General features: G+C 48.0%; 1 protein-coding gene across 1 annotated transcript in view; it reads left to right on the top strand.

Moving 5' to 3' along the window:
- The window catches only part of ADAMTS7 (ADAM metallopeptidase with thrombospondin type 1 motif 7), a 752,931-nt gene that overhangs the window by 364,701 nt on the left and 366,569 nt on the right, over positions 1 to 21,661 (top strand). Inside the window, exon 8 of the mRNA XM_069624204.1 lies at positions 18,835 to 18,978. Within this exon, the coding sequence (XP_069480305.1) occupies positions 18,835 to 18,978 (144 nt within the window). The remainder of the gene's footprint in view (positions 1 to 18,834; positions 18,979 to 21,661) is intronic.

Genomic DNA, 21,661 nt, shown 5'->3' with positions numbered 1-21,661 from the left:
GCGGCAGCGGGCAGAAGAGGAACGGCTCACAATGGTCAGGGCGGAGAACTCCATGCGGAGGGCGCTGAGGCGGGCTGAGTGCCTCGAGGGTATTCGCAGGGAGTTGGAGCTGGACACTGCATTATCCCTGCGAGACCTCGGGGCCAGGGAACATGCCCGCCTCCAAGCCATTTAACAGGAGTTCGATGATGCCCTGGCCCATGACAACAACCAGTGAGCCGTCGGACTAGCCCGCTGCCCTTGTAAATAGTTATGTAGTTAGTGTTAGGTTTCCTTTGCTTTTTTATTTATTTTGGACCTTTTGGACAATGGACCACATTTTTGTATATAGTTTTTTTATTAGGTAGTATTTTTAGATAGGTTTCATTTCTTCATTTGGGATCATGGACCCTGGATTGTTTATCTGTATATAGTTGACTGTTGGATTATCGTTTTTTTTGGATTTACCCATGGGGCAATGGTTTTCGGTTTTGTTTTTCCCTTGGATTTACTTTTTTGAACTGTGACTTTGGACACCTTTCCTTTGGATTATGATTTGTGTTTTTTCATTATTTTACGGACATGCTGCTTTTGTTTTTTAATTCCCATTGTCGTTTGTTTATTTTTAATTCCATTTATGTTGCTTTTAATACATTTTTTTCATCAAACTTCAATGTGTAGTATCATCTCATTGGTTTCATGCATATCATGATATGGGTTTTGACATTCACTTACACCCATTGTGTGTATGTGAGGGACATGTGTTCATTTACATACTTGCCATTGGGGGTTGTATCATGTAATTGGCATTTCTAAGTGGGTAGATGCAATACTTGGGTGGGTGTTTGGCATGTGGAGGCTGCACATAAGGGCCAGGGATCTAGATTGTGATGCCGTGTTGGCTGGGGGACATGTGTCAGGGCCTGCTGGCAGGTGCCCCACAATGCTGGGGGTGGGAGTGCAGGGGGACATGAGTGGGACATGAGTGGGGGCCTGCTGGCAGGTGCCCCACAATGCTGGGGGGTGGGGGTGCAGGGGGACATGAGTGGGACATGAATGGGGGCCTGCTGGCAGGTGCCCCGCAATGCTGGGGGGTGGGGGTGCAGGGGGACATGAGTGGGACATGAGTGGGGGCCTGCTGGCAGGTGCCCCACAATGCTGGGGGGTGGGGGTGCAGGGGGACATGAGTGGGACATGAGTGGGGGCCTGCGGGCAGGTGCCCCGCAATGCTGGGGGGTGGGGGTGCAAGGGGACATGAGTTGGTGATCAGTAGTGCAAGGAGACATGTGCCTTTGCTGGGGGGCATGCCCATGTTGGGTGGGCTGCCTGCGGGACATGACCAGGGATGCAGGGTAGTCCCCTGTGGTGTGGGCTGCCTGCAGGGGCCGTGGTGGGTGTACAGGGAACACCTGGGAGGACCCACAATGCCAAATCACGTGTAGGACTCCCCGGCACCCCCGAAATACACATACCCTGCTGAAATCGCGTGTGAAACTTCCCGCGCACCCCAGTAATACACGTACCCCGCTCGCACAGGACCAATCGCGTGTGAAACTTCCCGCGCACCCCAGTAATACACGTACCCTGCTGAAATTGCGTGTGAAACTTCCCGCGCACCCCAGTAATAGACGTACCCTGCTGAAATCGCGTGTGAAACCTCCCGCGCACCTCAGTAATACACGTACCCTGCTGAAATCACGTGTGAAACTTCCCGCGCACCCCAGTAATACACGTACCCTGCTGAAATCGCGTGTGAAACTTCCTGCGCACCCCAGTAATACACGTACCCTGCTGAAATTGCATGTGAAACTTCCCGCACACCCCAGTAATACATGTACCCTGCTGAAATCGCGTGTGAAACTTCCCGCGCACCCCAGTAATACACGTACCCTGCTGAAATCGTGTGTGAAACTTCCCATGCACCCCAGTAATACACGTACCCCGCTCGCACAGGGCAAGTCGCGTGTGAAACTTCCCGCGATCCCCAGTGATACACGTTCCCCGCTTGCCGTGCTGGTACAGGGTTAGCGCAGCCCTTTGCGCTGGATTGGGGATTTTGATGGCTTTTCCCTGCGCGAGGGGCGTTGTTGGGGGCGTAACTGGTGCTGCTGCAGGGTCGCTGCGCCACTGTGCGCCACGGCTGGTTTTGGTAGCTGGAATCCATGATTCGCTGTGCGCGGAAATGGATTTTAGCGCACGCGGCTGGCGCAGGGATTCGCACGCGCACTATGAATTACCCCCTAAGTGTTTTTGCCTAACAGGAGGGTGAGGGGAGGGGTCTTACAGAGGGCGGACAGATCGAGGGTGGGAATGTGGGAGCTGGGGTCCCAATTGAAAGGATCTCAGTCTTAATGGCATTAAGGCAGAGATCATTGGCAGCACACCATGACTGAATGGCAGTCAGACAGTCAGGTATGAGAGAGGAGGAAGGAGAGGGAAGCTTGACGGAGAGCTGCGTGTTGTCTGCATAACACTGGAGTGAGGAGAGAAAGAAGAGATGAGATGGGCCAAGGGGGCAAGGTAGATATTGAAAAGCCACAGTGAGAGTATGTGTCCATGTGGGCGGCATTTGCAATGGATTCATAGACAATATACCAGCTTTAAGCAGGTGCTAGATATAGGTGGATCCCATAGGAATCCAATGGATTTCCAATAGCATGAGAATGACATGCTGCCTATTTTTGCAGGTAGAGGAGAAAGGGAGGCAGAAACAGTCATCCTGTTCTGTGCCACCACTCTGCTTGCAAAAATTACAAAAATGTCAGAGCACAAAAATGGATGTTAAACTAGGAATAACCCTTTTAAACCTGGTTTTAACACCTCTTTTACAGATTTAGATAATGACTCCACTGGAATTGTTTGTTGAGTTCTCCCTGTGGGATGTTTTAGTATTTTTCTTCATATAATATTGTTACTTTGGGGTACCTACCTGCCCCTCATTATTGGTAAAGGGAGGCCATTTATTCATTAATACTCTGGGTGGAAATCTGAAGAGTGTGGGATTTAATGTGAGTTCTCAGGTGATATTTGTCCTTTCCCTCGCCTGGTCACCAAACAGGAAGTACCTTGATTCACACTTTGAGCCGAGGGAGCTATAGAATTATTTATAAAAATAGATTACACTTCACAGATCTAGGTTATACGATATTCTTAGTAATGCCAGCGCCACATTGTTTCTCTTGGAATCCCTTAACCTCCTGGTTTGGATGTTCTTCTTTAATATTATTGACCTTCGATTACCGTCTTGGTTTCATGACATCCCAGTAAATTTATATTGGTGGAAAATTCTCTGAAGCTTGAAAGCTTGATAATTGTTGATAAAAGTTGCTAAGTGGAAAGCTTCCCTATTTGCATTTTAACCAAGCGTTTATATCCTTTAGGGGTCAATAAAAAGCAGTGGGGATTACTTTTTTTAATCCTCTCTCAGGATGAAATGTTTGTGTTTTATCTAGCGGGCTATTGTCTTAGGCAGTGAGGTCTTTCATAAAGTCATATTTGTCCCTCTTGACAAAGAGGCCTGTGTTGCACCTTTGTGAGAAAGCTGGGGTGCTTTGGGGGAGTTCCCCTTCAGTCAGTGATATCTGCACTCTGATCAGAAGCAGAAGATACTATTTTTAATGTCAAGATGCAAACTTTTTTAGCCTGTTCATAGCAGCAGCCATTTCCCTTACGCCCAAGGTCACTGACCTTACTTTGTGCACATACGGTACCGCTCCTGCCCTCAACTTTATTTGGTGAAATATCCTTTCAGCTTCCCTATCCCCTTAGCGAAGACTTTCTTGATTTTCTGCCCCACTAATTCTGCAAACATGTCAGATTTGCTCTTCTTTAATGCTCTCACCTGCTCCTTCTTACCTGGGTGAAATTCCATATTAGCCTCCCTTGATGTCGCTAACCGAGGAGACAATCACCCTTCATCCGCACATATATTTTTCCCTTCAAATGTTTTTTGTCATGTGATGGTTTCCTTTACAAACCCAGTGATATCAATTATTCCCCAACCATATGCTGTTGGCCTTATATCACTCCCATTTAGCATATGATATTTTCCCCACCGAAACTCCATGTATTCCTTCTTTGGTATTATTGTGTGTGCTGATCCAGAGTCCGCCAACACCTTCACCACTTCACCTGCCAATTTCATTTCCTCCCATGGAGGCACATAATCCCGCTCCTCGTCATCATCCACCATGCCCACAATGATTGCCACTTTGTTACACCACTCATCTTTCTCCCCACCAACGTACTTTACACCCCTGTAATCTCCTCCTGGTTTATTTGTTCAGCATACCCTGACAAAATGCCCCATTTTCCCGAAATGTCCTGCATGATACTCTCATGGCAGGGTATTCCTTTGCATTCATGGCATGCTTTTGAAACCCACACCTTGGGCATTGCCCCTTCTTTGCCTCCAGTAGCGCTTGCACCCTCCCTTTTTTACTTTCCCTTTTTACGATATGTATCTTCACTTCATCATTTTCCACCTCATACCTGTTCCGTCCCTCACTCACAATCTGTATGTTTTCTTTTCCCAAAATTGGCATTCACCTACTTCAGACATTCCAGTTGACTTGCCTTGCTCTAAGGTGTTGGCCAATTCACTAAACACAGACGCAATATCTGTTCACCATAATTGCCTTTCCTACACGACCGGCAGTTCTTCTCCCTCTTTCGCAACCAGTTTATATAGTTAGTTGTATGTATATATTTATAGGTGGATATATAGGCTTGCTGCCTGATTCCAATATGCCCAGCACCTTCTGCACGACGTGCGACAAAGTCAAAATAAACGTTGCGGTGCGCTTTGCAATTCAAAAGCACTCGTCCAAACTCTGCCTACTGTGCTTGTGAAAACTCTGTTGTGGTTCCCTTGCCTCTCCCTGTCACGGCTCCCTTGCCTCTCTGTACGATCAGGGATATCCATGCTGTGGCACCTTGTCCACATCAGCAATTTATGCTTCTGCTACCTCTTGTCGCGTTAGTGAGCCCAACCTTGAACTTCTTTCAGTTAATACACTACGCGCTTGGGGTCACTCCATCACGACATCCACCACCTAGTTGCCAATTATGTAATAATTCCAAACACTGTTCATCATGTAAAGGTATGTTTATTGAACATTAGTACACGGTGGGGCGTGGCTTAGGTCTCCCAGCCAATGAGGAGACTCATAACAGGGGCTTTACTACACTGTAAAGCCCCTGCTCTAAGCCTCCTCAGAGCGGGAGGCCACCATCTACCCCCAGCCGATCACAGGCAAGTCAGCGCTGCCCGTGTCCCCTTCCCCCCAGGCCCCTTTTCCACATCTCTCCACCCCCACCCTACTTACCTTGTGCGGCCTGAGCGCTCTCTGACGCCGGACCTGGCAATGGCTGCCATGAATAGGAAGAAGGGACTACATGTAGTTTCCATCTCTCCTTTCAAATGGATTGTTTCCTCCTACGAATTCCTCATCTTTGATATTCAATATCCAGATTCTGCAGCTTCGGAAAAAACATTTTGGCAGAGGGTGCTGTGCATCAATGTCCCTTGAGGGCCTCCGTCTCGAGGATGATGTCATCAAAGGTATATATAGCATGCACGCGCCCGTTGGTTTCAGTTCCGTTTTCCGAGTAAGCTTACGCTTCGAGAACTACGACATGCTTCAATAGTTTCATTTGCGATACATGAAAATGTCTTCATCTTCGACACTGACCACCCCGAAGGCCAGGTTTAAGAAGTGTCAGGACTGCGGTTCCAAGATGTCGATAACCAATCCACATCGAGTATTCTTGTGATGTCTCGGTGTGGAGCACAAGACCTTGCCCTGCTTTAAATGCCAATCGATGACCGGCAAAGCTCTGAAGGAGCGAAACGGGAAATTGGCGGTAGCTAGAAACCCTAAGAAATCCCCATTGATTACTCTGTTGAAGAACCCTTCTTCGGGCGATGTGAGAGGCAACTGTCCTCGAAGGAAGGAGGTGAAAAGATCCAAGACGAGGAGTGGCTCGAACCACTCCTCATCGTCGTCGAGGAATTCAAAGAAGAGGCACCATAAGTCGCTCACTTCGACTTCTTCGTCTGACTCCTCGCCTGAGAGAGAGCTGTATCCTGTCCCACAAAGGCCTCCACTCCTGCCGAATGGGAAGCTTTCAGGTTAGAAATGCTAAAAATATTTGAAAAACAAAAATCCTCGACAAGCATCGCTCCTACCGCGCCTTCTAAAGCCGGTAAGGAAAGGGCTCGAGCCAAATCCCACGCGCCCTAACGCCCGGGACGAAGGTCAGATCCACACCGAGAGCCGTCGAAGCCTCGATGCGATGAGAAATCAAGGCCATCGACGCCAGCTGTGCCGTCGATGCCAGCTGCGCCATCGATGCTAGCGGCGGCATCGACACCAATGGCGGCCTTGATGCCATCGAAGCCTTCGGTGCCATCAAAGTTGAAAACAACTTCATTGAAAATATTGACGACTACTCGAGCGTCGATTTCAACATTTTTGAAGCCTCTGATGCCCATACCTGATAAAACGTATACTCCTTTACCTAGAAAGGATCATTTTAAATCACTAACCTTGATCTATGAGGACAATGAGCCATCAGGTAACAATGCGCCATTTGGGCTACAGTATGGCACACTAAATGTCCCTGATAGCTTTATATCAGAGGAGTCAAGGCTAAAAGATCTTTATGACAACTTACAAACAGCCAGTGGAGTGGACACTTCACCAGAGCTAGAATTTGGTAAACCTGAATCTGATGAACATGCAGATACATCATATAGACAGTTGATGTCTAAGGTTGTAGATTACTTGGGATGGAGTAGGCCTACCCTTCCCTTTCAGCAGGATGATCTAACAGACATCCTTGATTAGGGTCCGCAAATGGATTTCATTTTACCTTTCCAAAATGCGCTTCAAAAAAGGGCATCTGCCAATTGGGAGGCGCCAGAGTCAAGTATGGCATTAAACAAGAACATGACAAGAAAATACCGCCCATCAAGTTGTGACCCCAATTACCTGTCTAAACACCCCACTCCAGAAAGTCTGGTGGTGCAGGGAGCTACTGCAACCTCAAAATAGGCAGCTTACCCAACCATCCCTCCGGATAAGGATGACAAAAGAGTAGATGCATAGGGGGGAGGGGGCGCTGTTTTGCAAAAAGATGGCCGCTTGAGTGAAGAGCTCCTCTCCGGCATGAATCCTGTTCAATTTATATCCTGCTTCTAGACTGCATCAAGTCTCGTAAACTACCCGTGCTGGTCCCCGTGAGAGTCCTGGACTCGCAGGCGAAATCCCGATCGAAATCGGACTTCCTAAGCTTGGGAACACTGGTGGACCTAGAGGCTGTGGACCCGATCCGCTCCGCGGCTCCACAGGAATCTACGAGGGAGCCGCTGCTTCCTCCCACACCGGGCCGCATAGTGGGCGGAGCGGGGCTGGCAGACTGCGGCCATGAAGCGTTGCGGCACACATTCTCCGGACATACTGCGCTTTGCCCGGCATCGAGCGCCCTGCTACGTTTTCCTCATTGATAAAGGTGCCCGCGACAAAATCCTTCCTCAAGCCCCTCGCTATTGCGGCCCTGGGGCTGCGGCGTGCCTATCTCCCCCCAGAGCTTTGTGGCCGGCGTCTGGGCCTCCCTCTTAATCGCGCCTGAGGCTGGCGCGATCACCCGTGCGGCTGGACACAGTTTACCGGCTGAGCTCCACAGCAGCCCGAGGCATATCCCTGGTGACGGCCCGGCGGCCTGGGTCGGACGTCCCCGACCCCACTCCTCGTCGTCGGAGTGAGAGGGACGGAGGTCTGGGCTAACGCTGCGTTTGGGCGCGAGGCGCAATACGAGGGCCCACACAGAGGTCTTGGCGCTTTCCCGTGGCGCGCCACATTCGTATTCAACTTGGAGTGCTGGGGGGGGTCGAGCCTCCCCCCCTTGACAACAGTGGTGTACAGGGCCAGTGGAGGAATGCCCCCAACCGCATTGTGAGCCACTACAGGACCCTGACGATCATCCCCATCGGGGGACCTGACCACACATCCTTTAACCACCTTCTGGAATCCGGAGCCCGGGACTCCAGCATGGCTCTCACCTAGACACTAGTAAGTTCTAAAGCCGTTCGCACAGAAAACAAGCTCCTATCCAGGAAAAGCGCATTGCTGGTACCCATACAAACGTGGGAGGACACAATACATTCAGTGCAAGGCTATCTGGTCCAAATCAGACGTATCCAGGTGCAGCTCCGGATGGGCACAGCTGGCGTCCACCGGGTCGCCCTGTGCTTCCCTCCAACTGGTTCGGAGCCTACCATCATCCAATCATACTTTGAAAATCCGTGCATTTCATCCCTGAAGGACATTGGCCCGCATAGGCCACAGAACATGCTATTTTGGCGCAATCGACGTTGCAGACACACCGGGATCCCTGAGGGCCTCACACCCTCCCGAGCCGTCCTCCACTACAACTCATCACACGGCCTTCTCATATCACCTGGCTCAGGCTGTTTTTTCACCTTCACAATGCCTGGAAAAAGCGCAGGCAAAAACAGGAAGACAGGACCCATGGACTCCTTTACGAGCTCACAATCACCCCCTGAAAGCCCGGATCTTCAACTCCCTGCCTCATCCTTGAATGCAGAGGACACAAATTTGATCACCTGCTGACCACGGTTCAAAATGGGTTCCTGGCTATCAATGGCAAGCTCGACGACATTGTTTCCACGATAGGCTCCCTCAAAACTCGTTTAGACAAGGAAAGTGCCAGAATCACAGAAGCTGAAAGCAGAATTGGCACGAATGAGGACTCCACTTTGCAAAACACTCAGGACATAGCACTCCTCAGAGGGGAAATGAATAAACTCTGTGACAAGTGCAACGATTTGGAATCTCGGTCCAGACGGAACAACATCCGTATAGTCGGCCTTTCGGAGACCTTCTGCAAAGGTCCAATGGAGTCCCGAATCGAAGACCTTTTGAAATCTCTCCTTGGGGAGGAGGCACTCTCACCTCAGTTCCTTGTTGAGTGGGCACATTGCTCCCTCGCTCCGCCACCCAGGCCGGGGGCTCCCCCCCGCACGGTGATAGCCAAACTGCTGAATTACAGAGATAGGGATGCCGTCCTTAAGCTGGCAAGAGAGAAAGGACCCCTTGGGTTCGGTAATGACAACATCCATATATATACGGACTTCTCCGCGGGTGTCCAAACTCAAAGACGATCCTACGAAACCATCAAGCACCAGCTACGATTGAGACAGGTCCCCTACGCCCTTCTCTTTCCGGCCAAACTTCGTATACAGCATGGTGGAAGAGTACACTTCTTTGAATCTCCTGCAACGGCGTTGGCCTACATGGAAGCCTCGATACCCCTTCCACCCGGGAGACGGGAGCTCGACCAGAACGATTTGCAACAACCTGTATAGCCTGTCTTACTATTCACTGGGCCCAGCCGCAGTCATGGCTGGCCTCTTTTGGCCACTGAAAATCCTGGAAGCAGGGTGAAGCAGGGGAACACCTCTGCCCCCCATCCTTGAATACTGCCGGATGAGATGCGCTCGAACGTGAAGCAGAGTTGCTGCACTCGTCCCCTTCTTTGGGAACATCCATAAATTAGTTAAAAGGGTTCATCATCAAGTTGGGTACGATGGTGTGGGTGGGGGTGGGTACGGGCAACAGGGGACTGTTCTATTGTTCGAAAACAATGTTAACGCCTCAGGAAGCCCCTGTTGGGCACCAGGCACGATGTTCAGTTGGCTTAGTCACTGATAAAATTGCACTCACTGCTCCACTCGTCCTCCTCTATGTGAAAACCCTCCCTCCCAAGCTTTTTTATGACGCACGGAAATGGCGCAGAAAACTAGTACACCCAGGGGGCTTAAACTAAAACTGCTCACCTGGAATATCCGGGGGCTAAACAATAGGGCGAAAGCCAGCAAGGTAGGGGCATACATTAACAGGCATCACCCGCATATCGCTATGCTCCAAGAGACTCATGCATTAAAATCCACCAACGAGAGTATCCTGTGGCAATGGGGAAACAATAGGTATTATACGGAATACTCCTCCCAAAACAGAGGTGTCATCACGTTAATACACCCCTCATTGGGGTTCTCCACCGAGAAAAGCTAAATCGACCCACAGGGCAGATATGTTGTGATATGGGCCACCGTGGCAGGCAGAAAACTTATATTGGTTAATACATATGGTCCAAACTTAGATGATCCAGAATTCTACACACGCCTCCTTGCAGAGATAGGCCCGACAACGGAAGCCTGGGTTCTGTGGAGAGGGGACCTCAACACTATCCTCGATACCACACTGGACAGGTCCTCAAGTAAACCTAGAGCCCTCACTAAAGCGGCCAACATTATACGCCAAGCCCAGGAAGAACTAACCCTGTCTGATGCATGGAGAGGGATCCATCCTACAGATAGAAAATATACATTCTATTCTTCAGTCCATGATTCCGAATCCAGAATAGATTACTGGCTCATCTACTCCCCTCTTATCAACTCTATCGAATGCTGCAACATCCTTCCGCTCACACTCTCGGACCATTCCCCTGTCACTCTCGACATATTGTTCCCCGACATCAATCGCTCTGCACAGCGATGGAGGATGCCCCCCAACATATTGAAGGACCCGAATGTAGTAGAAACTCTACACACCGAGATGGAAGAATTCTTCCAGTTGAACAAAGGCTCGGTGGACAGATTGGCATCCATATAGGAAAGATTTAAGGTATGGGTATGGGGCAATCTGATGTCCAAGACGTCTGGCCTTCTCAGAACCGTCCGAACCGAACTGGGCAATACAGAATCAATCCTGCAAACGCTTGAATCTGCCTATAGTATGACCCATGACAAACGCACTTTGGCGGACATTAGCCTACATCTCCAAACCTTCAATGAACTGTCCACCAAAGAACAACAATACATGGCCATCCTGGCCAGGGCACGCAGATACGGGGAGGACAATAGAGCAGGCCACCACCTGGCCCGTACACTTCGCAATGATCATAACCACACCCCTATTACAAGCATTCTAACAGATGAGGGAACGGCTGTTCACGGGGAGGATGAAATAAATTCTGAGTTCACAGAGTATTACATTAGCCTCTATGCCAATCACAATAGATGCACACGAGACGATATAAAGTCATACCTGAGTGAGATTGCCCTCCCTAGGCTAACATTAGAAGACAACTGGTCCCTTGAACAACCCATGATGAGTGAGGAAATCGCTGAGGCGATTAAATCACTGGCAGCAGGTAAAACTCCAGGGCCGGACGGTCTGAACGCCGACCTATACAAGACATACTCCCCGATACTCGCCCCAATATTGACTCTCGTATGGGAAGAGACTATGAGCACTGGTTCGCTCCCAGAGTCAATGTCAGATGCAGTCATCACGGTGCTATTGAAGCCCAGACACCTGCCATATGAACGCTCCTCCTACCGTCCCTTGTCCCTGATCAACACAGATGCCAAGATTTACGCAAAGGTACTGGCCACTAGACTGTTCCCCAAAATGACCACCTTAATACATCCCGACCAATGCGGATTTATCCCAACGAGATCCACGGCCCTGAACCTGCGCAGACTATTCAGCATCCTAGCACAGATCAAGCCAGAGGCACAACAGCAGCCATATCACTGGACGCCGAAAAAGCGTTCGATTCGGTATCATGGCTATATATGTTCGAGGTTCTTCACAAATTCGGATTCGGCCCCCATCTGATAGGCTGTGTCAAACTTTTCTACTCCTCTCCCAAGGCCAGAGTTCTAACCAATCGTACCCTATCCAACCAATTTACTCTATGCAGAGGAACCAGGCAGGGGTGCCCCTTCTCCCCCATCCTTTTCACTCTTACAATAGAACCGGTGGCAGCTGCAGTTAGGGCTGTACAAGATCTGAGGGGTATAAAAATGGCTGGTGTACACCAAGCCATCTCATTATATGCAGACGATGCACTACTTTATGTTCGGGAACCAGAAAAGAACCTATCCCCCATTTTGGCAGTGATCACTGAATTTACCACACATTCAGGCTACAAAATCAATACTGCTAAATCCGAGATCTTTCCATTGACACAAGCTACCACTTGCCCCACAAACACTCATGGCCTGGCATGGGCTCCCGACCACATCCGATACCTGGGAATCCTGGTCTCTCACGACAAGAACTCTCTTTATATAGACAACTATGAATCCACGCTACAAACCATATACTCCAAACTTCAAATTTGGTCCAAACTCCCCATACCCCTCGCCGGCCGGATAGCAGTTCTTAAGATGACAGTACTCCCTAAGCTCCTATATATCTTCTGTAATGTACCTATATGGCCGGGCAAGCCCTTCTTTGACAATCTTCGTTCCATGGCCACCACCTTCGTGTGGAATGGTGGCGCGAACAGAATGAAATGGGACAAGTTGGTCGAACCCTACGAGATGGGAGGCTTCCCTACCCCTGATTTTGAACTGTACTATTATGTGGCACAGGCACACTATGTGAAGTTCTGGCAGGACCCCTTGGATAGAACACCACATATACCCATCGAGCGTCATTCGGTCTGCCCAACCGACTTGCGATCCATCATATTTACAAAATCATACCAAGACGATTGCGAGTTTGACCCTGCCTCCTGCACAGTTGCGGCATGGGCCGCAATAAGCAAACGTCTCCACATAGACTCCCCTTATGATTCCCAAGCACCGCTCTGGAACTTCCCAGGCATCAAGCCGAAATACGACATTGCCATCCAGAAAAACTGGTTACCAGAATACGATCTCACAATGAAAACTATGTTCCCCAATGGTAAATTTGTAACTCCTGAAGATTTTGCAGACTCAGTTGGGAGAAACCAACTAACTAGTCACCCTACAATTCCAATGTCTGAAAGCAGCGTTCAAAGAAAGGTGGCCAACATTCCCAGATGAACCCCCCGAACACGCATGTTACCAGTCATTGGACTCTCAGGCGGGCACTGGGGTATCCAAACTATACAATATAGTTCAGGCTCACACGAAATCAACAAACACCATTAAGACATCGTGGGAAAAAAACATGGGCATCACAATCGAGACAGGGAACTGGTCCAGATACTGTCTCCTATCCAAGAAGATTTCACTTAATGCAGGCCTAAGACTAATACAATTCAAGATCCTGAATAAACTACACTTTACCCCTGACAAAATGGCAAAGTTCTACAATACCATATCCGACAGTTGCCCGAAATGCCATGCCCCTGGTGCGGATTTGTTTCATATGTATTGGGCCTGTCCCGAGATAGCGGGATTCTGGCGCACAGTGGCCAATATCCTGGAGGAAATAACACAAATCCCTGCACACCTCAACCCTCCTAAATATTTGTTTGGCGACATTGGTAAGGTCCCGGAAAAAACGAGGAGACTGTTTAACGTCTCCTGCGCAGGAGAAAAGAAATGCATCCTTCAGAAATGGAAGAGCAGTTAGGCTACAACAGCAGAACAGTTCCTTGCAACTCTTACGTCAATGAATGTGAAGAAAACTTTGTGGGTATAATGCCTGCTCCATGCAAACCTAAAGACATTTGGGCCCTGTTCAGGGCATACCTAGATGAAACCTCAACAGACATTGAAAACTCTGATAGGAAAACACGGATGATACACCATGCCAAACTGTTAGCTAAATGTAATTTCACACTGTATGTATACGAGAAGATATGCACCTGATGTAAAAGGCTGTAATGGGATTCGGGATATCAATTTGTAACGTACATTTGTATTATGTAGATGAGAATTACGGCGAGTGCACTGTGACATGCAAATCAAGTTCTATAAACAAAAGAGTAGATGCATGGGCAAGGAAAGTATTTTCTGCGGGAGGATGGCTCTTAAGTCAGCCAACTCCACATGCGCCTTAACAAAGTTTTAATTCACTCTATAGGACTGTATTTATATGGCGGCTGAGCATATTCCAGAGGGGGAGGAAAGAGACGGTTCTTGGCTATTGTTAGAGATGCAAAAAAACCATGTGCAAGTCTCTTCAATTGGGTCTGGATTCTGACAGCATGAGCAGAGCCATGGCAAGAAGCACCGTAATTCGCAGATTTGCATGGTTGAGGACGTCTGGATTTGCACCGGATGTGTAATCTAGACTCCTCAACATGCCCTTTGACGGGTCTCACCTTTTTGGCAGCAAGACTGATGAAAGCCTTGAGAAGCTGCAGGCCTCGAAGGCGGTAGCCAAATCTTTATGTGCGCTATTAGGCAACCTCAGTCCTTTTGCCCCAGTGGACAGCTGTAGAGGGGTAGATCTTTATCGGGTGCCTCACTCAAGGGGTGGGGAGCCCACACCAACGATCTGACAATCAGCGGTCGCTGGTCTCCATCGGAGGCCAAACTACACATCAATATGGCGCTGAGGGCAATCAGACTTGCGGGGAAAGAATGTCCTGATAATGACGGATAATACAGTGTCCATGTACTACCTCAACAAGAGAGGAGGTGTAGCATCACTACCACTGTGCAGAGAGGCAATGCAGCTCTGGTTCTGGGCAATACAAGAAGGAATCTCCCTGTCAGCAGTTCACCAGTTTTGCGCCTTGAAACACTTGTGTATATAATATCATACCTAGTTGGGGAGGAAAACACAGCTTCGGATGCTCTGAGCAGGCAGAGCACAGTTTCTCATGAGTGGCAACTAGCTCAGGAAGTCCTTCTGGAGATCTTCACCCTTTGGGTAACCCCTCAAGTGAATCTGTTCGCGACCAGTGTCAACCAGAAGTACGAACTGTACTGCTCCAGGGAATTCCCTCCAAGAAGAGCTCTTGGAGTCTCATTTGTGGTGGATAGGGAATTTCCACTCCTGTACGCGTTTCCTCCAGTCCCCGTCATTCCTCACTTGATCAGGAGGTTGAGAAAGTTCGGAAAACACATGATCCTAATTGCCCCAGATTGGGCCAGGAGGATGTGTTACTCGGACCTTCTGGACATGTCCATCTGCCCTCCAATACGTCTTCCACTAAGAGAGGACCTTCTCTCGTGAGAGGAGGGTCGGTTCTCCATCCAGAGGTCAAGACTCTCTGCCTTCACGCATGGTTTCTGAGAGGCTGAGATACAAGGATTGGGACCTCCCGGATGACGTAATGGAGATGTTGCTTTCGGACAGAAGGCCAGCAACTAATTGCTGCCATTGGAACAAACAAATGTTGCAGCTGGTTTAGGGCCAAGAATATAGACACTTTACTGTGCAAAACACCAGAGTATTATCTTTTCTACTGTACCTAGCCAATCCGGGGCTCTAGGTTGGAACAATTAAAGGTTATTTGGCAGCGTTATCCATCTTTAAGCGCTCTGAAGAATCTTCATATTTTAAGATCACACTGGTGACACCATTTCTGAAGGGACTCACCAATGTGTCCCCCCCCCATCTCCTTTCCAGGTTCCAGTTTGGGACCTTAATCTGGTGTTAAATATTCTTATGTGTGCACTATTTGATCCTCTACATTCATGTCCAGTAGGGTTACTAACGTTCAAGACCATTTTGTTAGTAGCACTAACTTGACCCTGTGGATTGAGTGAATTGCAGGCACTGTCATCTAAGCCACCCTTTACGATTCTTCACAAGGGCAAGGTCGTCCTGAGAGTTAAGCCTTCATTTCTACCTAAGATTATTTCAGATTTTCATGTAGGCCAAAACATTGTATTACCCACTTTCTGCCCTCCGCAAGGAGGAAGAGAGATTGCACAGATTAGATCCAAGTAGAGCTCTAAGCTTTTACATTTCTAGATTGCCCAAACTTCGCCTAGATGATCAACTGTTCATAGGCTTTACAGGCCACAAACTGGGTCAGGCTGTGACAGAGCAGACCTTATCCAGATTGATTATTCTAGAATGCTTCAGGGTGGCAGCCAAGGATCCTCCAGAAGGCTTGAGGGCCCATTCCACCAAGGGCATGGCTACCTCTTTGGCTCTGCAAAGAGGTGTTCCTATCAAAAACATTTGAGAGGCAGCTATGTTGTCCACAAGTCAATACACACGTTCACGATACAATACTGCCTTGATTCTTGCCTCAGTCAGGATGGGAGCTTTGGAAAAGCTGTCCTGCATTCGGTTCATGGAAACCATTGATAGAATTCTTGCTCCATCCACTCAAACAAACACTGCTTTGGGAGTCTATCAAAGATGAGGAATACGTGGGAGGACACAATCCATTCAAAGAACAAGTTGCTTACCCCTGGTAACGTTTTTTCGACTGGATGTTCCTCCCATGTATTCCTCATCGCCCTCCCAGCCTACCCCACCGTACAATTTACCATGCTATTACAGCTTTTGCTCCTTCACAGCTTAGTAGGGTCAAACCCATGGTTATGAAGGTAGTTCTACTGAAAGAAAAAAAACGAACTGAAGCTAACGGGCACTGCACGGGCACTACACGTGCTATATATACCTTCGATGACATCATCCTCGAGACAGAGGCCCTCGAGGGATATCGAGTCGACTGCATCGACGCACAGCGCCCTCTGCCGAAAAAAGATTTCCGAAGCAGCTGAAGCTGGATATTGAATATCAAAGATGAGGAATACGTGGGAGGAACATCAAGTTGAAAGAACGTTACCAGGAGTAAGTAACTTGTTCATCTATGTCGGCCATCTTGTGTTTTTTTAAAGTTGCGAAACGCCAAAGAGGTAGTTTCACCAAAACACTATTAGTACACCCGTACAACATGCCAGGGTACTAATAGCAATATCACCCAAGTTTTGGGGGGGGCATTACTGGGCTTGGTAATTCCCCAGGGCTTAGGTTAAAGCCCTCGCTTTGCTCTGACTTGTAACTGCTGTCCTTGGGCATTACCTGGCCCAGTAATGCCCCCCTGCTTGGGTGACATTACTTAAGTGTAGTGACCCCAGCTGCAACATGCAGAGTCAGACACCGTCTTCCCAACCATCGAATATGCGCGTGATGATATTCTTTAGAACACTGAGGATGTCATCACACTCTGGATTAGCTACTACACCTAGTCAGCATAGTCAGTGGTGAGGAATGATGAGAGTTCTAGTCCAAAACATCTGGAAAACTGCAGGTTGCAGGCCTCTGGACCAAAGGCTAACTGGGACTACTATGCCTGTTTAGGATGCTTACTGTTGTGAATCAGAACCTTTTCAATAGCAGTGGGAAAAGGGGGAATGATGTTTTGGCTTCCCAGACGGTGGTTTATAGGCTGCATTGTGTTTGTTTAGAAAACTAGGAAACAAAGATACTTGCTTGGCTATAGGTTAGGCACGGCAGTGTTACTTTGGAATGGATACCATCGAATTGTTTTACTATTCTGCTTGCTCATAGCTGGGTCTTTTGAAATTAGTTCGTTTACCCATGCATGTAATTAATTGTCATGTTGACAGTGAAATATGTCTTACACGTTGTCCTCTGACTTCATAGCTATTCTATGATCAGCGAATAGTTCGGATTCTTTTCAGGATTTCTGTGAAGCTGGTGCATAATTATTGCCGACCTTTTAAATAGTGAGATCGCATCATTTAGTCAATACACAGCGGTTTCATCTGCATACAGGAACCCCACATGATGATGTCAGCGCTTAGTTGCCCATCAACATGACATCATAGTGCAAAGGAATGTTGAATGAAACCTAGAAGAAGCGGCGCGCGCAGGACGTCCTCTTTGAATACTTCTTGACAGAGCAATAAGTGCCTTCTTTCTTAGCTTTGTTTTCTTCTTTATTTTCTCGCTAGGGGTTCAGTATTTTTTCTTACGTTATGGGCTTTGTTTTAAGGGTTGGACTTTTCTTTCAAACGGTGGTCTGAGGACTCCTGGGGACGTTTTGACAGTTTATTAATAAGTGGAATATTCTCCTAGTGGACATCCAATTTTACAGGTCAATAACTGTTCTGTATCGCTGATCTGGGGAAATGGAGTCTGCTATCACCGGGGTGGGGAACGGGGCCTACTTTGACTGGCGTGGCGGATTGATACCTGTTTCCAGCCTTCCATTGCGTGGGGAGGGCGCCGTTATGTCAGAACCGCAGTATTGAGACTTGTTCTCAATGCTGGGAATGAATCGGCCTTGCTGTCGCTGATGTGGCGGTGTCTGTTATTGATACTAAGTACGGGTATCCGCAGAAAAAGTCGAAAAGAAAACATCGGCTTTCGAAAGGACCACATCTTTTTGTTGCGATCATTTCGCCAATATTGGGGACATTTTTTAAATAAATACGGGTGTGATACGGGAAATAGGTAAAGTGTGTGAGGGTTGGGGATTGATGGGGCGGGGATTCTTCCCCCGCAATTGTACCCCCCAAAAAAATCGGTCTTTTCGAAATTCGATGTTTTCACGTAAATCCTGCTATTGACATGGCAAGTTAGACAGATCTTGCCAATGAAAATACATGGTGTATGTAAAATGTCACATTCTCTTCAGTGTTGATCATTTTGCTTTTCAGATGTTCTGGCTTGAGAGCTAATTCTGGGGCAGTATGAGGGCGATGCAGGGCTGTTCTCGTCCTGTTTTGCTTGCAAAAAGGTTCCTTGAACTTTGCAAAATGTGAGAAAGCAAGTGTCCTGTGTGTCTGTGTGTCTTTGTATGCTGGACAGTGCCTGTGTAAGGGTCTCTCAGTCTCCCCTTCACATAAGCCACACTGCTGGCAGATTCTGTCCTTCCTGGACTTCTTGTTTGAGCTGTGTCGGACAGTCTCTGCTTCAAGTGTGTGGTCACTCACTCTGTATTTGGGGAGTATTTTGCCTGTGCTTCGTTATTATATATTTTTTTTACCAACGTCATGTATTCTGCAGGTTTCACTTGTCGCCCCAGTGATCTGTCGCATTCCAGCTTGTTGTGCAGTCTTAGTTCTGCTCCGACGTAATGTGCCTCTTACTCTCCCTTGTGCAGTTTCGGAATCCATCACGATGGCAGTGGGAATGAGTGTGAACCCATTGGGAAGAGACCGTTCATCATGTCCCCGCAGCTCCTGTACGACACATCGCCGCTTACCTGGTCCCGCTGCAGCCGAGACTACATCACCCGCTTCCTTGAGTAAGGGCAGTCACTGAGCCCTGACCGGGCTTCTTTATCAAACACCTTTCACATATCTGATCCATTCCTCCTGTCTGTCTAATTTTCCCTAAACTGAATTTTCGTCTCTGAGTCTATATCTGTGACTATGGTTTTGCTTATCCCGCCCTCTTATGATTCTCTCTTCTGTCCAACTGTGGTTCTTTCTTTCCTCATTTCATCATTTCATCTAGTCACCTGACTCCCCGTCTCTCTATTCTTCCCTCCAGTGTGTCTACATGTAGTATCCAGGCACATAAGGTAAGTCACGAAGCACACTGGAGTCAGTTAAGTGCAGGTGAGAACTGCTTTATTGATTACAGGGCAAGATAGAAAGATAATACTGGAGAGCAGTACAGAGACATCTTTCCAGTTTGGGCTCCCATCCGGTCTCCCGAGCAACGGTCTTCGCTGGAACCTCCCCACTCCAGGATCCACATTTCAGAGCCATCATTCTATAAAGGAGATGCATTCAGCTAGACACTGCCCACACCTCCCTCTTTCACGGTGGAAACACGCAAAACCGAGCTCGTAAACTACAGACCTTACAGAAGGGTGCAGTTTGCGTCATCAAGAGTCTGCAGAGATGAGAGCATATGTCCACCCACAGGAAAGACCTTCTTCACTGGCTGCCCGTGGCAGCTAGAATTTATTTCAAGGTGAATACTCTGACCCATGCATATCTGCTGGATAGGAGGGTCTGCTCCCTCCTATCTTAGGACCACACCCCGCTAAGATTCACACTATGCAGACCATGTATCGAACATGTCCGAGAGCTAAACATGTGTGGGCGAGCAGGCCCTCTTTTCCCGTCTAGGTGGTCATAGCCTGGCACAAGCTTCCTGTTGGCAACCGTTAAGAAGAGAATCTGCTAATCTTTCGGAGACGTCTTAAAGCCATACTGTTTAACTGAAAGGTTTGCTTACCCCTTTTGTTATGATGTGTCCATAGTGTTTTCGTGAACCCTCATAACTCTGGGCTACGGCCATTAACAAATAATAAAAAAATCCTGCAATCTCTCTGGACTTCACACACCATGTTACTAATGTCACTCTCTTTCCAATGACAACAAACACATACACTGTCCAATCCGAAGCTGCCACCTTCGGATCTGGGCCTGCCACACCCAATCGTACCAGCTTTCTCCATCTTTAATGATAGAAAACTTAAGGCCCAGTTATTCATACCTTTAATGCCAGAAGAACCGGAGGCCCAACACAACAACTCTCACTATCAACCAAGAAAAATGTAAACACCTTCCATCGGGGCTGCCACCCCCTGATTAATGGGCCTGCCATACTTGAGCACCTCCAAAACCATATGTTCAAATAACCTAGCTACACCGACAATCAGAGGGACCTTTGAAAGAAACTAAAAGAGTAAAGAGTAAAATGCAAGGCAGAAGATCGCACATAGACACAAACGTACTGCAAAGAAACAGAAAGCTGAAAGAAATGCACCAACTAAGCAGAGGTAAACGACCACTAAGTTAGTGCTGGTGAAAGAAAATGGCTATGTTATGTTACGCTCTACACCAACTTTCCCGTAGAGCGTAACGTAACATAGCAATTTTCTTTCACCAGCTCTAACTTAATGGTCGTGAACTGCTCTCCGTTATTATCTTTCTAACTTGCCCTGTAATCAATAACGCAGTTCTAACCTGCACTTACCTACCTGACTCCAGTGTGCTCCCTGACTTACCTTATGTGCCTGGATACTACAGTAGGTCTCTCACACTGTTAGCTCTCTCCCCTATGTGTGCCTCTCTCCTGGGTTTCTGTCCAGTGCTGGAGTGATACCTGAAGAAGATATCACAATGAGCATTCCATTAAATGTTCACAACATGCAACTGGGACTTTGAAAGACATTGATCTTTATGTGATCATGAAGAACATGCCATATAATTGTCAGGGTAACAAACACGCAGGTATCGACGGTGGCGTTCACAGCTGTTTGACATAAGGTTGCTGAGACTTCTTTCCCTCTAAGCCACTTGCATAACTGTAACACATGCCATTTGTTGAATAGAATTATGTATGGTCTGACAGATTTTCTGTTCCTGAAAACACTTTGTTCAATGATTTTCTGGCCTCCGGCCAGTCCCCATTACATTCTTGCTCTTAAGACTCAGCATCGCAGTCCAAACAGACAGGCTCCCAGAGTGACAGCATTAGCAGGACGGCTAAAGATTGTATCGTTGTGCACCCTGGTTGTTTCTAGTGAGGGATTATACTCAAGGAGAGGAGAGTGCCGCTGCAGAAGACTTTCGTTTTGGGAGTTCCCAATCTACGCCAGTCACAAAGGGTAGGTCCAGACAATTGTAAGGAGATAAATCAGTTAGTCAGTGTACACTATAAAGTATTCAATGAATTCCTTAAACGAATACGTTTTGTACAAACATGCACTGATTTTATCAGACATCAGCCAAAACGAGCATGTTTTCCTGCCAATGCTGATTTTCGTGGTATTGTCTCCCCACACCGCAGAATAGAGGACTCTTTTGTAGAGCTCATCCTCATGACCCACCAGTGCAGGATTAAACCCTGTGGAGACCTCTAGGCAGTTAAAATATCACACCCCCCCTCACAAATGATCTCTAATACGGTTTTCATTTTCTGCACCGCTTTATTTTGATCTGTTGTCACGGGGCCCCTAAGAGGAGTGG

The sequence above is a fragment of the Ambystoma mexicanum genome, chromosome 11, assembly GCF_040938575.1.
Source record: "Ambystoma mexicanum isolate Mex_15411 chromosome 11, UKY_AmexF1_1, whole genome shotgun sequence".
NCBI classification, from domain to species: Eukaryota; Metazoa; Chordata; class Amphibia; order Caudata; family Ambystomatidae; genus Ambystoma; species Ambystoma mexicanum.
Note: the sequence above shows the minus strand (reverse complement) of the source record. Positions and strands in the feature narration are given on the sequence as shown.